The 25,804-nt window shown below is 35.2% G+C and overlaps 1 protein-coding gene across 4 annotated transcripts in view; it reads left to right on the forward strand.

The window, feature by feature from the left end:
• SEMA3E (semaphorin 3E) overlaps window positions 1–25,804 on the forward strand; it is a 391,299-nt gene that overhangs the window by 267,630 nt on the left and 97,865 nt on the right. For all 4 annotated transcript variants that reach the window (XM_054692488.1, XM_037510801.2, XM_054692490.1 and 1 more), the window contains one exon: window positions 19,952–20,112. In XM_054692488.1, coding sequence (XP_054548463.1) covers window positions 19,952–20,112 — 161 coding nt within the window. The remainder of the gene's footprint in view (window positions 1–19,951; window positions 20,113–25,804) is intronic.

Consider the following 25,804-nt stretch of genomic DNA (forward strand, 5'->3'; position numbering starts at 1 on the left):
GTTAAACTTAACTGTTCCCATTTGTCTTGGTAAAAGCATTCTTTCTATGCTTAGAAAGGTGGAACCTGCATCCTGGCAGAGACTGGTCTCTAAGACACTAAAGGAAGGACTGTGATTTGAAAAGAAAACATTCATTGGCAAGACCTGCCACATAGGTCCCTATAAAACGTCCACTGGCATTTTGTAAATTTATACTCAGGATCTAAGAAAATCTTAAAAAGTCCAGGTGCTTCCCAGAACAGGGACCAAAGTATCTATTAACTGCAGTGAAAACATTCTATTTACAGGAACACTGTAGAAGAGGGAGTTAGCCATGTGGCTGACATCTTACTCACCCCACAACCTCATGCTCCATAGTCCTAGAGCCCCAAAAGAGCAAGGCAGGTTGCTTTTGGGAACCAGCCAGCAAGACCTGGCAGCGCTCCAGCTTATTCTCCAGGGCGGGTGTCCATAACTAGCAAGTTGCAAAGAATTTAAACTTGCCAATTTTCCATGGTCAACAAGGTGAAATTTGGTTTAGCCTTGTCCTTGTCTTTGGGTGGTTGTGTCTATAAATTGACTCATTAGTGAGTTCTGTTTTCCTCCAAAACAATATTTGAATTGAAAATGCTAACTTTGTATAATTTCTTAGATGGAATAGAAATTATCAGTGTATTACTGAGAAGAGAGGTGGATTTTCATCCTAAAAGAAATTTTCCTCCCTTATTGTTGCAGAGCTAGTTTCTAGCTTGTTCTCATTGGTCTTCTTCTGAGCCCTCCCTTTCCATTTAATATCATTTCCCACTGGTAGAATGAAGGTGGTGGAAGGGGTCAGAGGTGTTTGTGAAACGGGGTGAATTTTCGTGCTGGTTAATAGGAAAATATAAAGGGAGAAAACTGACATTGATTCTGTTACCAAACATCTCTCTCCAAGACGGTTTCTTTGGTGAAGGAGCTTGGTAACTGAGATGGGAGCAGCTGCCTGGCTAGACCTGTTCCTGAGATTCCCCAGTCTCCTAGTGAATATAATTTTCTAGCTATACTCTCTTAGGCATAACTTGAAAGAAAAGTTGTAAATGGCACTCAATAAATGTTTAATTGGATGCAGGCTTTCGGGTTCAGAATAGTTTAGGAGCTTATTCTGCATAGAGATATCAGAAAATTGCCTGAAGGAAGATAGCTTCTTAGCAGTGTCAATGACAAATGAATGTAAGGCCTGACTTTATTGTAAGTTTCCTTCAACAGTAGCTTACATATTCATTCATCTTTCACTTATTTATTGAGCATTTACAGTGCAACAAGTTTTGGGATTGAGATTGGGAAACCTAATGTAGTGCCTGGCAGGACTGAACAGAGCAAATAACCAGGTTCCTGGACTAGTTCTAAACCTTTAGAATGTGTGAGCTAGGGAAAATTATTTCCCTTCTCTATGCCTTGGTTTTCTCTTTTGTAAAATGGCAATGATAAGAAAGATGCATATCCCCTGGGGTGGTTGAGCAGATTGTGTCTGGCACACTATAGTAAGCCTTTAGTGTAATAGCTGTTATCGTTGTTTATGCCTGGTTCTATTCAGACAGAAATCAAGGAGACAAGCCTTCTAAGATTCTTACAGTTTTGTGGGATCTAAAGATAAGAAAACTAATGATTAAAACTGAGAGTGATAAGTGCTTTGACAGAAGACTTGTTCCAGGGCTGTGGTACTCATAGCAGAGGTTACTTAGTTTGAGGAGAGAGGGATCTAGCGTTTGGATGAGTCTTGAAAGACTTTCAAAGGGACAAGAGGAGTATGAGGATTATAGAAAAAGACATAGAGGCATGAGAAAGAATGGTGTTTTCTAGAATAAAACATTTTAGCATTGGGGGACTCCCTTGGTGGCCTAGCTCTCAGAGCTATCACTGCTACAGCCTGAGTTCGATCCCCAGCCAGGGAGCTACCCACATGGTGCAGCCGGCCACTCCTGTCTCACCCACTGCTCCCCTTAGCAGTGTATTTCAGTAGAGCTGCCTGTTCTCCCTACTCTGTCTCTGATGAATTTGCTCGCTCTCTGTCTCTCTCTGTCTCTCTCTGTCTCTCTCTGTCTCTCGTTCTCTCTCTCTCTCTCTCTCTCTCTCTCTCTCTCTCTCTCTCTCTCTCACACACACACACACACACACACACTTACTTTTGGCTTGCACCCCAGTTGTTCTATGCAAAAATAAATAAAATTTATTTAAAAAAAATTTAGCATTTACCAGAGGGGACTTAGGGAGCATGCTAATGAATGAAGTTAAGGTGCTAGAAAACATTAAGCCAGTCTAAAAATATCAGCTTCTAGAACCTTTATTCTAGGATTAGTGACAAAGATGTATTTGAGCTGGTAAGTCGGAAGGCTAAGATAAGATAGAAATTTGTGAGCAAAAAGAATGAAAATTAAGGGTTTCATTCAGGGAAAGAGTTCCCATAAGGGAAAAGTGGCTAAGATGAGCACTGTGAAGTAATAGAAAAGGGACTTAGGGAGTACACCCGAGAGGAAGGGAGGTTCTGGAGTCTGGACTGATAGGACCTCTAGGCATCACCAAGGAAAGAAAGGGAGCAAGACAGGGAAGCATTACCACTAGCATTCACTGAGATTTTCTGCTTTATCTTCATCCTCTCTTTATAAATGAACATAGTAGTCTACTATTTTACTGTTTTATATACTTCTTTTAATTTAACTCTTGCAATAATTTTATCAGCAAGAGCTGTTATCTTCACTGGATGCATAAGGAAAGTAACACAAAATGAAGATAAGTGCTTTGCCTGAGGTCAAATAACTAAGAAAAAGCTTAGACTTGAACCCAGGTTAGACACAAACTAAGTCTGTTTCTGTATAGCTTTTCTCATCTGTGAGCCTCCTTCCTGTTTTTGTGTCCTCTTAACTTCCTGCCTCTATTTTCTACTGCTGGTTATACTATCACTATTGATTTCCTTCTATCTTTTCCTTTTCTTATCGATGATTCCTAGGTACTTAATCATCTGCTGTATCTCATGTTCGAATTAATGACCACATTTGGCAAAAACTGCATTGTTAATTCATATTCTCCAACTTCAAATGAATCCTTATAGTGTAGTGTTCTCCAGACAATTTTCTACATGCATCTTGTCCATCCTGTGACTATTCCCCATAAACACTTCTCAAGATGGGACTGTGGTCCTTCTATACTAACTACAAATCCATCCCAACTCATATATGTCACACTTTTCTTCTTTCATGAAGACCAAGGCCATGATCTGCAGTTGTCCAAATTTCTGTTCTTTCTGCATATGCTTTCTGTCCCTTACCTATGGCCTCATACTCATTTATTATGTGTCTCAGTAATTCCTTTTCTCACCCAGAATCTCCAAACTGTTCTTCTCCATCATGATCTTCATTTCATACTGTTGTGTAAATATTCTCATTTACCTCACGTCTCCCTAAAAAATTAAGCTGTATCCATCCCCATTTTTTCAAAGTATTCTTGCCTCAGATTTCAATAATATTTAAAAATTGTAAAAATATTTTCCATTGCATTACAGATATAGGAGTATATTGCTAGTATCTGAAGTTTATAATCTCTGAAGGTTTTTTGTTTATATGTTGATTCTCTTTTCCTATCCCTTACTTTCATTTTTCCTCTCTTCTGTTTATTTTAATTTTGCTGTGCTCAACTCCTGTTATCCCTCTTCTAAGTTTCATTCCATTAAACATGATAAGATAAGGTAATAGCTAGTAAAGAAAAATAATCTATTTGCTAAAAAGAGACTGGGTGTCAATAAGGAAGCTGGGAGTGCCTTGCAAATACTTGATGATTAATATTTCTCTTTATCACTGTCACAAATTAGAAGGGATATAACAAAAGCAGCATTCCTTAGAGTATAATGGAAATTAAATTTCAAAATATGAATGCTTTTTCCGTTACTTAAACTTTTGGGTAAGTAAAGTTTATGAAGTTGCGCATTAGAACAAGTTCTAGAAGTGACAGTTCTTCATTGCTCACTCTTCCTCCGCTTTACAAAGCCAACTTGTTATTTAGAGAATGATGTGTGTAAAGGCCATAGAGCAAAGTCTTTCATGCTCTGTCTAGCATAAGACAGCTGCAAAAACACATGATTTGGAGCATCAAGGACGTTATGAAGCCTTTCTCATTGGTGCAGATGTTTAACTTAAATTTATGTGCTTGTAGACCCTGAAAGGAATAGGATTGTTCTGCTATAGGAACACTAAAGTTGTGTAATGTTTCCTTCATTTTGGTACTTACAAGAGTACATTGAAATAAAAATTATATTCCAGGGAGTAAGTCATTCTGTGAAACAGATGCATTATTTTGATATTAACAAACACCCTTTATATACATAGTATACATGTAGGTGTATATATGCTATATATACTCAAGATATCCATATGTGTTATCTCTGGTGATACATCCTTACTTTTATGGCTAAAATTGATTGTTGACATTTCACTAGAAGATACTGTTAAGAACCAACCTCACCAGCATGTCTGTCTTCTTTAATATAGTTAAAAACAATGTGACATGTGAAGAAGAAACTATATTCCCTATATTACTGCTTAGACACCATCTTATGTCCACTGGTATTGAATATTAAAATTAGATGCTGACAACATGAGCATAGGTTGACTTTAATGATTATAATAAATCTATTCTGTCTGTGCTAAGCATTTATATATCTTTAATTATTGAGTGTACATAATGTTGACTTACCTTCTTCAGTTACTTAAGCAAATATTATCCCTCAGCAATGCCAGAATCAAATGTTAGGTAATCCTGTTTGGTTTAAATAATGTGCTTAGTATTATTTATATTCTGAAATATTTCAAATTTGCATTATCTTTATTTGTAATGGAAGCATATTTTTTCTTAAATAGCCTTATTATGAATTTTTTCAAGTAAAATCAATGTTCAAAAAATAGACCCAAGTGTATGTTTACATTTTCTTTGTGTGCCTGTCAAACAGTATTTTTGTTTAATTTTTTTAACTATTTTTTTTTCATTTTGGTAATACTTGTTTCTGACATTGTATAAGATTTAGGGAAATGGATTCACACTTCCTTAGATATGTCACCACACCCACTAAACCACCCACAGTCGTTTCTTTACCCACAGACAATTGGGCCCCCATCCCCACTCACTCCTACCCCTACTTTTCCTCCCCTTCTAGTAGCCTCAATTCTGCAGTCATATTTCTAGGCAAACAACATTTTAAAATTATTGTAATTGACTAGACTCCTGTTGAGAAAGAATGGGTTTTTCTATAAAGGAAAAAGTATGGTTATTTAAAGGAGGGAAATTCTGTGAAGTCAGGATCCATTAATATTTTATTTATTAGTGTTCTTAGAAATTAGTGCATAAAATTACATGCTAAAGAATAAAACCAAAATTTTAGTAAGAGAAAATTTATGTTGGATTTTGAAATGTTACATTAAAAAGTCAATTTAATGATTCAAGAGAATCAATTGAACCAGTTTTCTATATAAAGACTCAGTATTTGGGAAAATTTTTATCAAATCCAGGTTTTAATAGTCTGGAGACCTTGCAAATTTCTTAGGTGAGCAGTCTATCCTAGACATCTCTCATAATAATATTTTCTGCTGTAAACTCAAAGGATTAAGCGGATGAATTAATAATCATTGTATAGAAATTTTGGGTTTCCAGAAGTATTCTGTGATGGGAGGATGGCTACATTAGGAATATCTCAAAATCTCCCTTTTGAAGTAGTATAGGAAGGCACAAGTTGGTAGTTGATGAAGGAAATAAGGGCCATTTTCTGCTATTTTTCCTGATAATTTATACTAATATTTCAGATTATCCTTAATACCAAAGGGAAGAGACCCTGGGTGGTGGGAGTCCCTTTGCAACTGATTGTTTCCCTGCGCTCCCATCTGACCAAGGCTGTTGCTTATTTTAATTTAATGTCTTATTTGCCCTGGCAAGGACAGAACATTTCAATTAGTCAAGCTTCTGCTGGCAACAGTGGTTGCTGTTTCCAGGGGAAAAAGAAAGTGATATGTGGGAAAAATAATTTTTCTTCATTCATTTACTTACTGTGTATATGCATATATAAGGAGAAGTATGTGCCAATAGGCAGGTAAAATATCTAAGTAAATAAGATATTAAATCAACATCTAAAGTAAGATTGATTTTTCTCCATACCTCTTCCTCATGCTCCTCATTCTTTAAAAAATTTTCACAAATGCAGGTGAAAACAACATATTTATTCACATATTCATTCATATTTATTGAAAATAACATACTTATTCACAATTTACTGCAGAATGTCTAATAATGGCCATGTGAATCTAACATTACTAAGGATAAAATATAAATGTTTTATCCTCCTTAGAATAAGAAGAGGAATATTTTTCTCCACCCCTGGTTAGTTTCCAACTGAAGAGGAAACAGAATCTAAGCTCTTACATTACCCATGATATTCCATCAGCTAATAAAGTATATGTTTTATGTTTAAAGTTTGATAAGCAGTTATATTGAACAATGCAGTTTTTATCTTCATTTGTTAAAAAAAAAAACAGTCTTTAAGAAAAAATTACAGATTGTTAATGATCCTGCTTTTGAAACTTTGGTACACTTATATCAAAAACTTCAAAAAGATTTTGACAGCTTGATCAAGGTAGTGTCATATATAGTATGCTATATGACATATTTGAATACTTGAAATATATAATTAGTTAATGATATTTTAAAACCTAATTTTGTAAGTTCTAAAAACACAATGTAATTATTGGTTTCCTAAAAGTATAAACTAAAGTCATACAGGTAATTAATTTTTTCTTATAATATGTATATTGTATGTCTTGAATATTTTTAAACAAGAACCAGTGATAGCTTTGCCTTTGATGATAAAAGATAACCTGGATATGGTCTCACATAGTTTCAATTTTGTGGCAAGTTCACCTCCATTTAAATGATATAATTAAATTTATAACTTTTAAAAATCTGTGTCATCAACATTGGTCATTCATTGTATTTATTAATATTCTATTTTTAAAAAACATACTTTTTTCTTTTAACTTAAGAACTTTATGGCACCTTTTTATTGATTTCTCCTGGGAACTCTGCTTTGAGCATTTGGAAGTGTTATGGGAAGGAGTAATTATGCTGTCCAGGGAATTTGTCAGGGAACAGAGCTCTGGGAGATTAAAGGAGATGTGATGGTTGCAGGGGTCACAGCCTTGATTTTGAGCCAAGACTCACTATCACTTTTTTAATTGAGTCTGAAAACTAGAGAGCTGTGATGTGGTAGCCACCTATTACCAAGGAGGACACATCTAACTAATTGGAAATGAGTGAACATGGGGCTTAACAACTTCAAAAACATAGAACCAGAACAACAAAATATGAATGGCAGTTCATTAAAGCAAATACTCAGATAAATAGGCTTTTACATTATAATTGATGTGGTCCCCTCCCTTTGATATTTTAAAAATATAAACTCACTATCCCTATTTCAAAGAATATGAATAGGTGGGCCTCTATTCTTGTTTTAGTCTTTATGTAAGAAACTAGGAAAAATGTTTACCATTAATGCTGAAGCTTTGAATATATACAACACTTTTGTTGTTTATATTAAACTTTAAAAGTTATATATTGATAGCATTTACTCATCCTGTTTTTATTGCTGTATTATACTAACATCAAAATGTAGGAACAATTTACTGTACTCAGAGCACAAAAACAACTAAGGTATTTAAAGTACCTTATATACCTAATTTAGTATAAATTTTTGTTACGGCTGAAATTCCTTTTCAGCACTTTCCCTTGTACTTTCAGATCTCAGATGATAAATTACTAATTTCAGATACTCCTTAATAATATTTTAATAATTACAAAATAATTTGCAATTATTAAGAATTTTAACATCTGTTCCTTTTTCTTAGGCTCAAGTTTATGTTAAGTGCAATTATCTCTTTAATGCAATTAACTATTTTTCCTCTTTAGGAGTATCCAGGGATTCCAATGTACAACCACGGTAGACATTCATTGTTCTTTAGATACAGTCAAAATAAGCATGAAGAAAATCCTCCGCAATGAAAACTAAATTCACCATAGGAATAATGTTTTTCTGTCAGGTTGAGGCCAAGGTAATTTGGTCAGACTTTTGTAACAGACTTTTGTGACAACATTTAGACACACCCCTCTATGTGACTATGTTACATACAGTATTACAGTATTTGTGCCATAGTGTGCCTGATTACCTCCAGAAAACTAGGCCAAAAGTGAAATATTTTCTTGGGTCTGGGCCCCCTATTTTGGCAACATAGCAAAGCTGTGTGCCAGACCCTAAAAAACTGGACCATTAGGGGAACACTATGAACATTGTACTGGTGTCAACCTCGGTAGTCCCCAGACACCCATAACCTAATATTATCCTTTTTACCCCCATATGAAAAACACCCCTCCTCTAATTTCATCTGATGTTATATTTATGCTTCACCTAGTTCAAGTGTTCAGACAAAGTTATTAGTTGACAAAGGTTTAAGGTATAATCCCTCGCAGAGTTCCAAATTTTAACAGGGTTTATTGAAAGGCAGAAATATCAAAGTAAAACTTTAATGACAGAAGTAACTGGGGGAGGATTAAATAACTGGACTCCAAGGCCCTCTGTGTTACCCCTCTTCAAATTATCCCACATAGTCTAATTTATTAGATTGTCCCCTCTGGGAAACATTAAGCTCTGTCTCGGAGTAAGTTCAGAGAAACTACTACCTGATTAAAAATATTTTTTTTTGTCCTTTTGGTCTCAAATAGGTGCAATTATGTTACAAATCAATTTATTATTTTACCCATGGTAATTTGCCACTGATGTACTAAAAACTATTTACTAGGTGGATTGTGCTCATCAGCTTCCAAATTTAATTTAGTCTAGAAAATTTATTATCAGAAAACATCTTTTAAGATATCATATATGCCATGCTATATCAATAAATATTAAAGATACGAATGAGGTAACTACTGAATTTTAAGTATTGCAATTGACTTTACCAGAATTATAGCTTCTTTCAGTTATCTTGTTTTCACCAAAGAAAATTATGTTACTGATCAATCACTTAATTTTTTCATGTTATTGAATGTTCTCAATATAAGTACTGTAGCAATTAGAAGTGACTGCATAATGTATGTATACTGATTTTTTTTTATCCATTATATAGGAAATCAAGAGGACTGTGGACTGGGATTGATAATTTATTAAAAAAAAGACTGGGACTTAATATTTTAAATACCTCAATATCTTGTCAGTTTATTTATGTTATTTTCAGCAATACAAACTGTAGCCAAAACAATCATTTCTTGGTATTATTTACATTAGTTTTAATTGCCATGTTTTTCTTTACCCTATTACAAAAAGAGGAAATGTTGAAGTGAAAACTTATACCTCGCCTGCTTGCCACCCCCCCCCCCACTCACATTCTTTGAGTCCTTTCTTCAAGGCCAGGGAAAGAGGGAAAGGATTGAAAGTTCTCTTTTAAGGTGATAAATTCTAGCAGTCTGTAACCATAAGTAATCTCAAAAATTATATCATCACTTTGCAGGCTGTCTGCCAATCAAGGAGGTAATGCCTTGCCTTCAGTGGCTGAGAGGCTATCTCTTCTTTGTCCTAACAGGAAGAGAAATTGACCTCCTGTTCCCAGCTTCATATGGATTTTTTTTTCCCCAGATTGGGCCACGACCTTGCCAGAAGGATCCAAGTACATGTAAAATCATATTTGACTTGATGATGGATGGCCAGTTACCAGCATACAAGGGTCTGTTCTGGTAGAGTTGGGGGCTGGGGATGGAGCAGCTACATGTTAATGCAATTTTCACTTGCTTCCAGCTGGCAGGAATGATATTTTCAGAAATTCAGATGGTTCTCAAAGAAGATGATTGACAGTCCTATCATAAAGTATATAGAATAAGGACCTGATCTTAAATTTCATGACAGAACTTAAACTTCATTCTTTAAATTTGCTCTACTAATAAATTGCTTGTCTAGGGCTGATTTCCCACTTTGAAGTTTCTCTAGTGAGCTCTATAAAAGGCATTGTACTTTCTCCCATAAAAAACATCTTTCTAGGTTTCCATGATTTTTCTTGTTCTCAACATGTAGAAAGGTGTTCACATTTACCAAATTAGTTGTTTTCTGAGCAATAAGGTTTGACTTAGGTGATTGTATTACAATTTATAAAGGTTTTGTCAAATATCTTAGTTCTTATAATTTTTGTATGGTCTAATTCATATTTTCTCATTTTCTTAATAAGTGTGCTATACCAGTATGAAGTTAGAATACATTTGATTTACAGCTCCTCTCCATACTTTTGAAGCCTATCAGAAATTATAGGAAAAGTCAGTAGCAACAAATTTTTTTTTTATACCCATAGTAATAATATTTTTTGACACAAAATCTCAATTGGTATGAAATTTTATCTTTGGCATTCTTATCTTTCCATATAGCTAAAATTAACTCTGCAGTTCTCAGGGTTTATAAATCTAATAAATTAAAAATTTCTGGAGTGCATTCTTTAAATACTTTCCATTTATTTTCTTATTTATGTCATCTTTTACTGGAGTTGCTCTAGTTCATGAAGGTAGAAAAAACCTTAGTGAAGACCTCATCAACTTCTCTTATCCTACAAACAGGGAAGTTAATCTGTTTAAATGGTATATTTAGTGGCAAATTAGGAAAAAAAGTGTGTTGATTCATTTTTAAGTTAATTTGTATATTTTTAAAAACATCCCCTCCTACTTATTTTAGGTTAACAAGTATAGATTTTTATTTTACTCGCTTTTGATCTGTGCATTTTCTGATTCTCTGGTTTCCATTTCATTTTTTTTTAAAGATTTATTTATGCATATAAGAACCGGGGTACAGGCCAGAGGTATGGGGGTGAGAGGATTCACCAGAGACAGAGTGGGGAACAGAACAGGAGGACTGACTGATGATATACACTGCTGAGGGGAGCAGCGGGCAAGTCAGAAGAGGTCTGCTGCACCATGTGGGTATCTCCCTGGGTAGGGATCGAACTCATACTTCAATAGCTGCGGATAGCTTCTTCATAGATTGCGTCTTAATCCCTTGCACCACCAGGGAGGCTCTCCATTTTTAATTTATTTATTTATGCATACAAGCGCTGGGGTATTGGGCAGGGTTGTGGGGGGGTGAGGGGATCCACCAGAGAGAGAGTGGGGAACAGAGCAGGCAGATTGACTGAAATACACTGCTGAGGGGAGCAGCGGACAAGTCAGGAGAGGTCTGCTGCACCATGTGGGTTGCTTCCTGGCTGGCCGGGGATTGAACTCGTGCTACAGAGGCTGCGGGTTGCTTCATAGTGCGGTGCTTAACCCCTTGCGCCACAGGGAGGCCCTCCATTTCATTTTGATTGGATTATGTTACATAAACATGCTGCCATGAAATAGCCATTAGGATCTATGAGGAAAAACTAGGGTATGGAATGAAACAATGCTTATTTCCACAGGTGTCCATGAACTCTTATTTTGGGTAAATGTTATTTGATAAATGAATAAAATATAGGAAACACCAATAGTATATTGCTAAGAGATTTACTGAAAAGCTGTGTCTAATCTTAGCCCATAAAGAAACTACATGATTGGGCCTCTCCTGGTGGTGCAGCAGTTGAGTGCTGGGCTGTGAAGCTGCCTGCAGCCTCTGCAGTGCCGGTTCGATCCCTGGCCACTGGCGAGGGTCCCACATGGGGCACAGACCTCTCCTGCCACCCACTGCTCCCCTCAGCAGTGTACTTAGGTCCATCTGCCTGTTCTGTTCTCTGCTCTGGTGAATTCTCTCACCCTCCCGCACTTCTGTCTGTACAGAGTATTTGTATAAATAAATAAATAAATATTTAAAAAAAAAAAAGGAAACTCATGATTATACAAACTCTCCTGTTATGGTCAAATGATGAAATAAGCAAAATAATATACTAGATTCAAGACTATCAACATTTTTTTTATTTTTTTTTCTTTAAGATTTATTGATTTTTTATACAAGCACTGGGTACAGTCAGAAGCACGGGAGGGTGAGAGAATTCACCAGAGGCGGGGGGTGGGGGGTGGGGGTGGGTGGGAACAGAACAGGCAGAAGGACCGAAGTACACTGCTGAGGGGAGCAGCGGGCGGCAGGAGAGGTCTGTGCACCATGTGGAACCCTGGCCGGGTGGCCTGGGATCGAACCAGAACCAGCGCTGCAGAGGCTGCGGGCAGCTTCGCAGCCCAGTGCTCAACCACTGCGCCACCAGGGGAGGCCCAAGACTATCAACATTTAAGTGATATTAAAAACATTAAAAAATTTACATTTCTCTGTGAACTTCTGTTTCCTAACCTGTAAAATGGGGAAGAGTATGCTTACATTCTTGGAATGACATGGTTGGCAACTGAAATTGTGAGAATTGAATGCTTCACACAATATGTACCACACAACTGTTTTTCTGTGAATCTGACTTCCCTTCTTTGCATAGTTTCCAGAGAAAATACAGGTGGTCTTGTTAGGTGCTGTTTGCCTTGTAACAGGTATAAACAACAAGGTTTTCGGGAAGGTGAATCAGTGCTTAGTGAGGATTGCCAGAAAAAGAAAACAAAAAGAATGCTAGCAGCTTAATCACTAAGGCAACTTTTTGTGAAAGAAAATCATCAGTGAATTGTATACATAGCACTGGTTTGTCTCCTTTCTTCATCTTTCTCTTAGCTGCATCTGAAGAGAACCCATCTACCCAGGGGGCCTATTACCTATTAAGAGGCATCCGGTTCCATGGCAGCAGCTACAGTAATTGAGGCATGTAATTTACGAGCAAATGAGCTTTTCGAGGTTGTCTAGCATTCCCAAACCTATCAAATGATAGCAAATCACATGCAGTCTCATTTCAGTGTCTCAGTATACAACGACTGACCATGTCACTGGTTTTATTTCCTTTGTTATTATAATTGGGCAAATAGATTCAATTTCCATTTAATTAATGGAATATCAAAAGATTACAAAGCTGTCCTGTTGCTGACTGCATTGGAAATACAGTCATTGCTCTATTCATATTGCAATTGTGAGGAAAATGTGATCTTAGTAGAGAAAACATCCAAATAACACAGTAGTCATTACTTTAGAGTAATACATTAGTGTGGAAGCTACATTTTTTTAAAGGTGCACATAATTTGTGTATCAGGTTGTCAGATTGCTGACATCTCCTGGTGCATCTGGAAGTGATTTTTTCTTAGAATGTTTCATAAGATTAAATTATATAGGTTAAAAGAAAACTTTATTTTCGTAAATATGATACTAAAGATCTTTAATTTTAGAGGTCAAGAATAGAGAATGCTGAGGCTATTTAGCTATTTTGCGCCATGTTAGTTCTTGCACCTGTCTAGAAATGGACACCTTGGTTCTTTTAAAAACAACTACCAAATTAAATACCAGAAAACTCATTAAAAAAAAATCAAAGGTTTAATAACAATAACAAAAGTGTTGAAAGAATTTTTGCTTATTCTATTCTGGCACTTAAGAATTTAAATTTCTGGGGTGTAGTAGAGTTTTCTATGTTTTAGCATGAGCTTATAAATATATTGCTTGCAAAGAATTGTGGGTGAAGCAAATTTTCTGAGGAAATAAAGATAAACTTGCAAACTGAGATAGATGTGGATTAAAAGAAGGAATAGAAAATGATCCCAAACAACTGTTGGAAGGAAAGTCATGTATGTACTTAAAATACAGTCAAACAACACTGATCATAGTAATCATGTACTTGCAAAGTTTTCTATTTCATTTAAGCCTATATAATGAACTTGAGAAAAGCCATGTCTATTTGACAGAATATCATTAAGAAAAGTTTATTTCTACAGGGGAAATTTTCATTCAATGCCCTTGGCCAATAATTTATCAACATCAAAGAAAGAAAAAGAAACTTGTATATATTGGCCATCCATTTTGTACTGCAAATCATTTGATTCTCACATCGGCCCAACTAGTTAGTTATTATTATCCACATTTCACACATGAGGAAGTTGTGCTTCAGAGAAGTTCATTTATTTTACACATCCCTGCATATTTGCTCAACAAACGACTAGCACTGGTCTGGGCTCTCGGGAAGTCACAGTTTCTGACTTGGGAAAATGTCACTCCTGTTAACATGGAACTTGCTTCCTGTCAGAGGAAAAAGAAAACACAGAAGTAAAGGAAAATGCAAACAAAAGACAAAACCAAATGCTAGTCATATGATTTAGAATCTTAAAAGAGTGAGACAACTGAAAATACCTAGAGGGAACTTTCAATTCCTTATATTTGGAAGATTTCACAGAGGGAAGGTTCAGATGACAGGAGGAGCCACCTTGGGGAAGCCAGAAGGAGGTACATCAGGCAGAAGGATGAGTCAGGGCAAAGTTCTGGAGCCCATGCCTGGAGCTCTGTGAGCAGGGGGTAAAGGGAAATAGCAAGTTGGGTCAGGTAAGCAACTTACAGATCACTATAGACCAGGATTTTAATCTGAGGACCTATGTTTTTAAAGAAAGGATTGTTCTGGCTACTGTGAGATAAAATGGTTCAGTGGGAGAGGAAATGGGGGGAGAATAAAATGGGGAAAATATATATTCCTACAGCATAGTAGTGACAAAATGACTAAGAAAATATATTATGCCCTTAATGTAACTCCTACTTAATCTGTATATGGGGAAAAGGGAGCAGATTTGGGAAACCATGTATAACTGAGAATAATTCCTAAAATTTATCCCAAACTAGTGAAAATGGGTGTAATGGGGAACTTTAAAAATGGAGCTATTAGGAAGATTCCAGAGGAAGCTTAAAGGGGTTCATTGGAAAAGATGACCCTGAAGAAAGGGAGAATGGACAAGAGGAGGGAAAAGGATGGAATTGGAAAGAATTCAAATGCCTGAAAATAAGTTATCCATAAAATGGAAAGTCATGCAATAGTGCTGACTTCAAGTTTTGAGGCAGAAAGGATTCCAAGATATACCAAGGGTAGAGAACCAAGGTACAGAACAGAGATTATATTATGATTCTCTTTTTGTGCATAGAAAAGTTGAGAAGGTAATAAAGGTCTGTATACCATATTTGGTGTATATGCGCTAGAAACTTTGTAAGAATACCCAAGAACTAACTAGACAGGTGTAAGCCACTGAGAGCAGAAGAGGAAGAACTGTACAGTAAGAAGGATTCCAGAAGGGAGGGGATTTATCAATTTATCAATTCATATTCTTTCTAGTTTTAACTATGAAAGGCGTTTTTCCCCTTTTTATTTATATATATATATAATTTTACATTATTGTTGATTTTTGTACAGTGTATGCTTTTATGCCTCCTCCTTTCAGGTATATTCCCCCTAAAATTCCCACCACCAATTCACCCATGAATCATCACCAAGTCCCTTGTGTTCTCTCCCCTGTTTTCATTCTATCTCCTCCTCCCTTGCAAAATGTCTCCAATTTACAGTTGTTAATTTTGTTTATTTATTGCTATTGTTAGCTTTTTCCCTGATCCCTTATTGTGTTCCTTTATATTCTTCCTATAAGTGAAATCACCTGATATTTTTCTTTTTAATCTGACTTATTTCACTCAGCATAATCCCTTCTAGCTCCATCCATGTTTCTGTGGATGGCATGAGTTTATCTTTTTTGATTGCCAAATAGTATTCCATTGTGTATATATACCACATCTTCTTGATCCAATCAATTATTTTTGGGCATTTGGGTTGTTCCCAGGTTTCACCTGTGGTAAATAGTGCTGCAATAAAAATAGGGGTGTAAGTATCCTTTTGAATTAATGTTTTTGTGTCCTTTGGGTAGATTCCTAGGAGTGGAATTGCTGGGTCATATGGTATTTCCATTTTTAGTAGTTTGGGGAACCTCCACACAGCTATGAAATGAATTTTCTTTAAAATAAGTGAATGAGTCTAATTTTATCAAGTATGTAATTTTGTAAACCTTATCTCTAAAATTAACTTAGAGAAGCGAGACATACTAAAATCCAAATTATGTTATTTTTATAGAATTATGTTGATGGTTAATGTCCCTCTGAAACTCAGGATATGGTGCCTAATACAGTGGATGTCAAATACGTACTGAATTTTTTACCAAATTGAATTGCAGTCTATTGTCTCAGTCCTAATAAACTTAAATATATTTTTACCTTACCTTAAAATTTGACGTGTAGTTTTCTTCCACTTGCTCTTTCAGGTATCTGCTTTCTCAGTGCATCTTGCTTTGCTACTGTCATTCTCATTTTTAAAATAGTTTTTAAACCTCCTTTCTTCCAACTCTTGGCCACTTCTGGCCATTACACATATCAAAATTGATTTGTATTTTTAAAATAAATCTGTTCATACAATTGCTCTAAATGCCTTTGAAGTCCTTCCCACTGCATTTAAAATAACATGTCCTTGTTTACAAGCTCCTAATGGAATGCTCAATGAGCAATACACTGTGGTCCCATTTCACATGCCCAGCATGCAGGTTCAGTTTAGGAAGCTATTCATGAGGACTTGTTCTGTTGACTTGTTCTGTAATGTTTTATTACATTACAATATAATAAAGTATAATTATAATTAAGCATTTAGGAGGCAATCAAAAATAATTATGTCATTGAGTTTTAGGGAAAACACTTCATGATTTTATTCAATTCAATAATTTAAATACACGCACACATATGGAACATGTACAAACAATGATTATGTAACCTTGTCCCATGGTGATCTTGTATTCGTGGAGGAGTTAAGAGACATATAAGCCAGAAAGAATACCATATGATAGTGAATAATAATGATTTATGTAAGATAAAAGAACATGATGAATCTTATAATTCAGAATTATGCTTTTTTGTTTCCCTTGACTGAGGAAATAACATGCTATTTAATGTTTAGGCTATTCATATTACTTTTGAACTCTTTTTCCTTTTGTTGAAAGTGGCAAAAATTTGGACTATCACAATGCCTCTTGTGGATCTTTGACTTGTGAGGAGGATAGAATCTAGAAGTTCATAGAATATATGAAAGGCTAGCCACTGTCATTGTTAGGGAGAGTAATTAACAAACCATTGAGTTATCCCTTGTTTACACTGAACAAGAAGTTAATCTTTGCCAGGTTGTCTCAATATTATTACAAACCTTTGTTATATTTGGTCAGAACTGTCAAAATCATCAAACCATGTTGTAAAAAACGTTTCATTTTTAATCTTTAAAGAGGTTTAAGAAAATTTCTAATTTAATTTTCTGTATTTAGTTTTCACTAGCAATAACTATGTGCAATTCTGTATTTTATTCTTGAATTAACTTTAAGATATGCAGTAAATAAAACAGTTGAATCAGAAAATAATGAAAAGGTAAAGCTCTGGGTCTCAAGAAGTTGCTATTTTGCAGGTGACAGTGAAGAAGTGTGCATTCAGGAAGGAAACACCCCTCCCTTTGCAATCTATTTTTGTTTGAGAACTGAAAAACATGTACTCTCTCCTTCCCATCTTACACATGGACATGTGGAACTTAAATATATATTTTGACCCAGTAAAGAGAACTGTCTTTGTAATATATTGATGTCAATGAATTTTAAAAGTATTTCCCTTTCAGGTTAAAAAGAAAGACCATGAAAGGAAATAACTAAATCCTCCATGTATATCTTCATTGACAGCTGATAATTAGCATGCAGCTTAGCAATAATAATTAGTTCCCTCTTGAGAAAATTTCCGGATGAACTCTAAGTTGGTGCATCTCAGTTAGTCTTGTTTCTTTGTCCACTCCCTCCCCCCAAGTAATTCATGTTATTTTTAGAGTAGTAAGAAGTCAAGATGAGCTCCCTCCTTTTAACCAAGTCAGCACTGTCCATTATTTGCACTGTGTTTTCTAGAGATTACCTGAGATTAGAGTTTCTTTTGTCCCCCTCTTCCTGTATGTTCTGATTCTTTCGTCCAGGCAGCTTGAAGCAATGCAAAGGGATAAAGAATTTAGCATTGCTTGGTAAATATACCAAGTCCACAGACTATAATTTGGACCTAAAATCATTAGTCTGACTTAAACGCTGTCTTTAGATCTGAAAAGAAGAAAAATTCTTATTGAGGGAACAAAGCTTGCATGAGTTTCTTGTACCTTTAGTATGCACCAAAACACTTCCAATACATTTTGTAGCTACAGAAAATTAAGAAAAAAATTTCAGTTTTCTCAAAAGTAAGCTGAAAAATGTCACAAATACGTAAGTCAAAGCAACATAAAAATTTCTGTATTTTACAAAGTTTATAAAATACAATCTAAGGCAATTAAAATTCATGTTACCTGAATTTTCCTGTTGATGATGTTGAATTATTTTGACTTCTATTCATCCAAGTTTTAAATATTGAAAATAACTTCCATTGCATTTGTTACTTGTATCAGACTGCAAAAAAAAAAGCATTCAATAACTGACACATTCTTTTCCCTGAGTAGACTAAATTTTTCTTAGTTGCTTCTGTAAAGTGTTATATATAGATTATTGAGTCAGTGTTAACAAGGAACAAGCTTTTGAAAAGTCTCAGTTTTTTTTGCTTTTTGACGCTGGGGACCAGAATGTGTACTGGGGGTAACTAAACTGTGTGAGTTTATAGTAGAGATAGACACCCCATCTTCTGCATTTGCATAGTTAATAGCAAAGCACTTCGGTCACCTCTTATCAAATTTTGGCACCAACATGGGCCAAATAATCTTAGTTATGCTTAGTTATGCAAATAATCTTAGTTATGAAAACCTCTTTTTTGCATCTAGAAAATGAGCAGTTTCTACCCCATATATATGTATAAAGCACAAATATTTACACCTAATGGTTACTTTTAATATTTTTTGTCTTAAAGTTAAGGATATTGGAAAATCATAGAATAGTAAGGAAGAATAGTTTGATTTGCAGAGCAAATTAAGCATCACAATCAGGATTTATACTTACAGATGTGGATAAAAAAAATGTAAGCCAACATATTGGTATGCTTTGGTTAGTACAACACTTATAAAATAATGTATCTACTGCCAATTCTGAACTTCTTGGAATCAGTCAATGGCACTATTCTGTTATATGGCAAGAGACAAAGTGGACAGTTGCAAATCACTAACCACAATGCTCTTAAGTTGCAAGAATTTTTAAAGAAAACTGTAGTATATTCATTGGGTTTTATAAGTTTAAATGACTTTAAGAATTATTCTGCAAGGTATCTTCATAAATGAAATTGGTTATTGCTTAAAGCACATAGATGGCATCCAATTTCATGTATGTAAACATATCATGGCAGCAGCTTCCTCTGAAAGCATCAAAATTAAGCTCCAAAATCCCTACAATTTAAACCATCATCTGGTCCAATGATAATTTAAATATATTAAAAGTCACTGTTTTAACTACATCCCTTTAAGTAAGCTTAGAGTGCGTGAGATCTTTAAACTTGCTCAGTGGCCACTCCCTTTGTTAGCTTTGAAAAATAAAGTTTCCACATTGTGCTTTAAAGGACTTTATAAAACATCTTCATGTTACATTTGTTTGTTTTTTATAATGTTTTATCTACTCCATTTTAGAAATGCAATTTGGTCAAAAAGTTAGAATTTCAAAGTTTTTTAATTTTTACAGAATCAGAAATTCACAAAAACAAGTAGAAATTCATGTCTCTCTATATGATAAAATGTCTTTTTTAGATAGTACTTTATAGTAAATATTGTGAAGAAGTCTTCTGTATTTAAAACCTTAGAGTATGTACCTTACACTTTGAGTTGAATTGAGGCTTTTAGATTCATGCACATAAAATATTTTAATTTGTGCATTAACATTCATTCTCAGTTGCACTATATATTTTAATCTTTTGAATAACAAATTTAAAAAGCTTTATATTTATGATAAAAGGAATGTTAACTACACAGTTCTAATGGATATGAAAATAGAACCATGAGAAAAATGTTATAAAGGTATTTGTATTTAATCCTATTTTTAGTGTACATTTCCTGTTACATTTCAGAGCTCTTGGATCTAAACAGAACGTCAATATTTCATAGTCCTTTTGGATTTCTTGATCTCCATACAATGCTGCTGGATGAATACCAAGAAAGACTCTTCGTGGGCGGCAAGGACCTTGTATATTCCCTCAGCTTGGAGCAAATCAGCAATGGCTATAGAGAGGTACAGAAACATTAAACTGTATCAGGAGGGAAAGAAAAGAGATGAGGGATAGATCTCACATGGGTGTTATGGGTGTTACTTGGGTTATTTTTTAATTTTGAGTGACAATTTTATTGAAAGAAATAAGATATTTATTAATAATGAAATCATTTTGAGAAAAGTTTATAAATCATTGTGAATGACTGTTCTAGACACCACTGATCTCTGTATTCCCATAAAACTTCTGATTGTTATATTTGACATTCCTCTTCATTGATGGATCTGTTACCACATCTAATATGTTAAGACCTAACTATGGAACACCATGAATTATATCAATCTCTCTAGACATTTTTTTAACTGCAAAATCCCAGCCTAAAAAAATATGGATATGTGAGCCTAATATAACTAACTCATATTGTTCCACAGGTAATAGCACTATTTCAAGTGGATGCTCCTTAAACTTGATGGCTTAAAGTATAATATTAAAACAGGCATGTGTCCAGCATTTTCAGGAAAAGGTTAACTATAATAAAAACAAAAATAGTTATTATAATCCATGCTTATACAGAATTGAATTGAGCTAACATTTTTTTTCAGATACATATCAACCTTACACAAAGCATGAAGGATTATTTAGACCATAGTATTTTTTTAAAGATTTATTTTTATTTATATCTGCATATAAGATCTGTGGTGCAGGCCTGAGGTGCAGGGGTGAGAAGATTCACCAGAGACAGAATGGGGAGCAGAACAGGTGGATCTACTGAAATACACTGCCAAGGGGAGCATCAGGCAAGACAGGCGACGTCTGCTGTGCCATGTGGGTTAGCTGCCTTGTCCAGAATTGAACTCATGGAACCTTAATTCAATCTGACAGTTGTCCTTAGAATAAATTTGAACATAAAAAGAAATATCATGGATCACTCCCACTGAGGAAAAACCATGCAGTGGCTGCCAATATCTTGATAGTGCTGAAACTTTAATCCCTGCACCAACGGGGAGGCCCTAGACAAAGTATTTTGGGGTATAAATATATGTATTACATAAGAAATTTTCTTTATAACTTATTTTTGTGTCTCAAAATGATCAGTCCATATATTTGAAAATCATCTTAAAGTATAGCCCCTAGAAGAAATAATTTTAAATGCTTTGTTATTTCTTCTGGTTCTTACCTCCATATTTATAAATAACATTGTGTACAGACTTTGAATCATTCACACTCAACCATCTTTCCATTTTCAGAGGGAACCTACGCTTCCAAGTCCTGAGAATTTCTGAAGTTATTTTTCATGAATCTGTTTACTTATTGGCTTTCCCTTTCAGGCATTTAGATTTCAGTTTTTCTAGTGTGTAGAGCCAATCAATACTGTCTATATGTTCTAAAATGTTCTGTTACTTCCTTTGCTTCTCGACTCAAAATCTGTTTGTCCTTTTTGGATTACATCTTTTTACTAGCATATTAGTACTTGTAGGGTAGAGTGGAAGCACTAATTATGGTTTACCTCTTTCCTTTTTTGACCATCTTTAATTTTATTTTTCTCTGTAGTCCTCAAAAAGAGATGAAGTCTTCTCTTGCTATATATATATGTGTATAGATATATATACACACTCACACAAATATAAAATATTTATATATATGCATATATATGCACACACATCTCTAAGACTTCCAATGATTCCTTCTTCCAGCCAAATTTTAATGTTTTTTTCCTCTCTCTTTGGATATTTTTTTTTTTGCCTACTGACGGTGATGTTCAGCACAAGGCCCTTTTCTTTTCCTCTCAGGTCATCTCCAAATTGCTGATTTCTTGTGAAGGAATATCTAAGTTAGAGATCATAATTATTGGAGTAATAAAATAACCCCTGCTATGAGCTGAAATCCCTACCCAATTCATATGTTGAAATCCTAATGTTGATGTATATTGTCCATCAGAATTTGACTATATTTGCAGAGGGCCTTCAAATCAGTGATTAAGGTACAATGAGCCCTGTAGGTTGAACCTTAATTCAATCTGACAGTTGTCCTTAGAAGAAATTTGAACATAAATAGAAATATCATGGATCACTCCCACTGAGGAAAAACCATGTGAAGACCCAGGGAGAAGGCCAGGATTAAACTGAAAAACTGTCCTGCATTCAAAGGCAAATCTTCATTTTATGGGACCTGAAGTGTATACAATTTGATGGCTGTCTTCAGGAAATATAATTAATTCAAACAAATTTAAAATTTGCTAGGGTCACACAAGGGCCAGCTGCCTGCCAAGGGTCCTGAGGCATAAATTTCATTAGCTCAGAGATGACTTAACCCCACTTGCATTGGTTATTTTGTACTTTTCCTGCCTGTTTCAATGGAATTATTAGCAATAAAACTCTAAATAGGCTGTTTGTATTTACAATAATGGTAGGGTTAGATTGAGGTCTGATTCATAGACATTTTGTGTAAAAGAATGAGCTTAAAGAATGAAGGTCTCCAGGTTCTGAAGAAATGATGTGTCTTTTTTGGACCAAGATCTCCTTTCTTTTCTGGTTCCTGCTCCCTCAACTATTTATCTGTTATTATATTTTTAATCCCTCCTGCTTTGCTGATTCTATCTCTAGGTTTGTCAACCTCAGTAATATTGCTAATCTGAGTAAGTTAAATTGGGGAAGAATGTACACTATGCTTTATAGGATGTTTAACTGATCTCTGGCTTCTGTCAGATGTCAGTGGAACCCTCCCCCTACCCAGTCATGACAATCAAAAAGTTTCCAGACATTTCCAGATACCCAGGGAGACAAAACTGTAGAGGGTCAAGCCATTAAGTGTAGCCCATTCTGTAAGTAGGATTCAGAGCCTTCCATGGAAAAAGAAAAAAATTCCCCTAAAATATATATCTACTTAGTGTTACCTTCCCTTGGAGTCAAGTACCTTTAAAGCATAGCCAAAGTCTATTTCTCTGTATTCTCAACGTTTTATTTATTTCTTGTTTTTTAAAAGTTTTTATGTAATATCTGATACCTAAAAGGATAAAAATAGTGCAAATATTAAATAATGGTAGAGTTATTATGCTTTATATAAAGCATAATACCAATAAGTAGGAACTCACCACCCAATTCAAAAATAAAAAGATCATCAACCCCATTGTAGGTACACCTGCCTTTGCCTCCTTTTTTCCTTCATGCTTCTTGCTACATTAAATCAATTACTACTCTGGATTGTATGTTTATTCTTTTTGTTTTTACTTTCAAAAATTTTGTTGTCATTATCAATATTTCCCTTTACAGTATCTTGTTTAGTGTCACTTGTTTTGAGCTATGTACAAATAATATATAATAATATATTGCAGTTTTCTGGGATTGCTTTCTGTTTTGTTTCATTTTATAATATTTCCTAGATTCAATCATGTTACTTGTAGCTGCATTTTATTTATTGTAGGGGTAGAATTGTGAATTAGGAGCACAAATTAGATTTCTAGGTTCAAATTTTGGCTCTACATTTACAGTATCAGCAAATTCCTTAACTTCTTTATGTCCTCTGTTTCCTCATTGTGAAGGAAGAAATCTTAATGTTCTCTGAAGATAAAATGTTCAGGACCAACAACTATGCCTGGCACACGTGTGTAAGATATATATAAGTTCTTGTCAATTTGACAAAGTATGTTATGTGCCATATATTAAGTCATCAAACAAGTACCCCCTCCCCCCTCAAGACTACTACTTCTGTGTGACTTTTTCTACCTCCTTCCTTGTTACAGTGAAGGAGGGACTTTTCTCCCTTTACACTTTTTATTCCAGCCTTTTAACTTTTCTTAAGGAATAGTTATCTTCTGTCTCTTCTACTTCATTTCTCCTCTGTTTCTATAAAATTAGAAACAAATATGGTTTTTTGGTAGGGTTCTCATCATTTGTGTGTGTCATGGCTCCATTTGGAATTCGGGTGAAGTCTATGAACTCTTAACTGCATGAAATAAATATATAATATCATAAAGCAAAATATTTTTTTAAAGATGTATTATTTATACAAGTACTGGGTACAGTCAGAAACACGGGAGGGTGAGAGAATTCACCAGAACCAGAGCGGGGAGCAGAATAGGCAGACTGACGAAGAAGTACACTGCTGAGGGGAGCAGTGGGCGGCAGGAGAGGTCTGCGCGCCATGTGGGACCCTCGCCCAGCGGCCGGGGATTGAACCGGCGCTGCAGAGGCTGCGGGCAACTTCGCAGCCCAGTGCTCAACCACTGTGCCACCGGGGAGGGCCTCATAAAGCAAAATTTGAAAAAAGTCATCAAAATATAAATACATTGGAATATCATAATGATAAAATAACAATTTGTAATATAAAAACATTTAACATTTTAATATTTAACATATTACATAAGAAGACTTAATAGCAGATCTAATAAGTACATAACTTCAAATTTATTGTGAGTGCTATATTTTGTGATACCTGCAATAACTAATGTAATATTAAAATATCTGCTATTTCTCTTGGTAATTAATCCACAGATACTATTATTAATGCTTGGGTTTGTTTCCTACATTTATATAATTGAAATGCTGAATTAGAGGTTAGTGCAAATAATGTTATTTTTTTTCTAATTGAAATGGGTACATTCCCTGAATTCTTTTTTCAGGTCACAGTTAACTCCCACTCCATAATTTATGACTTACAAAGAATTCTAAAAATTTTGAGTGAATATAAACATAAATTTCTCAGGTTAGCCAAGACACAGACTCTCATGATCTACTTGTTTACCTCTTTAATTTAATCTCCACTTGCCCAAAACCAACACATTGCCAATAAATCACTTATATTTTTTTCATTTTATTTTTTATTTATTTATGAACTGGGGTATAAGCCAGAGTTGTAGGGGCGTGAGAGGATTCACCAGAGATAGAATGGGGAGCAGAACAGGCAGATTGACTGGTAGACACTGCTGAGGGGAGCAGCAGGTGAGACAGGAGAGGTCTGCTGTGCCATGTAGGTTAGCTCCCTGGCCAGGGATGGAACTCATGCTGCAGTAGCTGAGGATAGCATGATGGCACTGAACTTTAACCCCTGAGCCACCAGGGAGGCCCCCTAAATCATTTCTATTAGGACTTTTTCCCCCAGCTGTATTGGATATACTTGACATACAGCATTGCTGAGGTTTAAGGTGCGCAATGTGTTGATGTGATACATTTATAAATTGTGAAATGATTACCACCATGGTGTTAGCTAACACATCTGTCATGCTGCATGATCACCATTTCTTTTTTTGTAGTGAGAATATTTAATATCTTCTCTCTTAGCAACTTTCAAGTATTATTAGCTATGAATACCAACCTGTGTTTTAGGCCTGCAGAACTGATTCATTTTATAAATGGAAGTTTTTACACTTGGATCAATATCTCCCCATTTCCTCAACACCCTGTCTCTGACAACCACTTTTCTACTCTTTCTGCAAATTTTATTTTTTTCATTTTTTTTTAATGTTTTATTTATTTCTGTGTAGAAGAGATGGGGTAGGCCAGCAGTGCAGGGAGTGAGAGGATTCATTCAAGACAGAGTGAGAGCAGAACAGGCAGATCTACTGAAATTCACTGCTGAGGGGAGCAGCAGGCAAGAAAGGAGAGGTTGGCTGAGCCATTTGTGAGTTAGCTCCCTGGCCAGGGATCAGAGATGGAACTCAGGCCTCAGTGGTGATAGCGCTGAGACTTCACCCTTAAGCCACCATGGAGGCCCTCTTTC

Source organism: Talpa occidentalis, unplaced genomic scaffold, assembly GCF_014898055.3.
Source record: "Talpa occidentalis isolate TD23 unplaced genomic scaffold, MPIMG_talOcc4v2.1, whole genome shotgun sequence".
Classification (NCBI taxonomy): domain Eukaryota; kingdom Metazoa; phylum Chordata; class Mammalia; order Eulipotyphla; family Talpidae; genus Talpa; species Talpa occidentalis.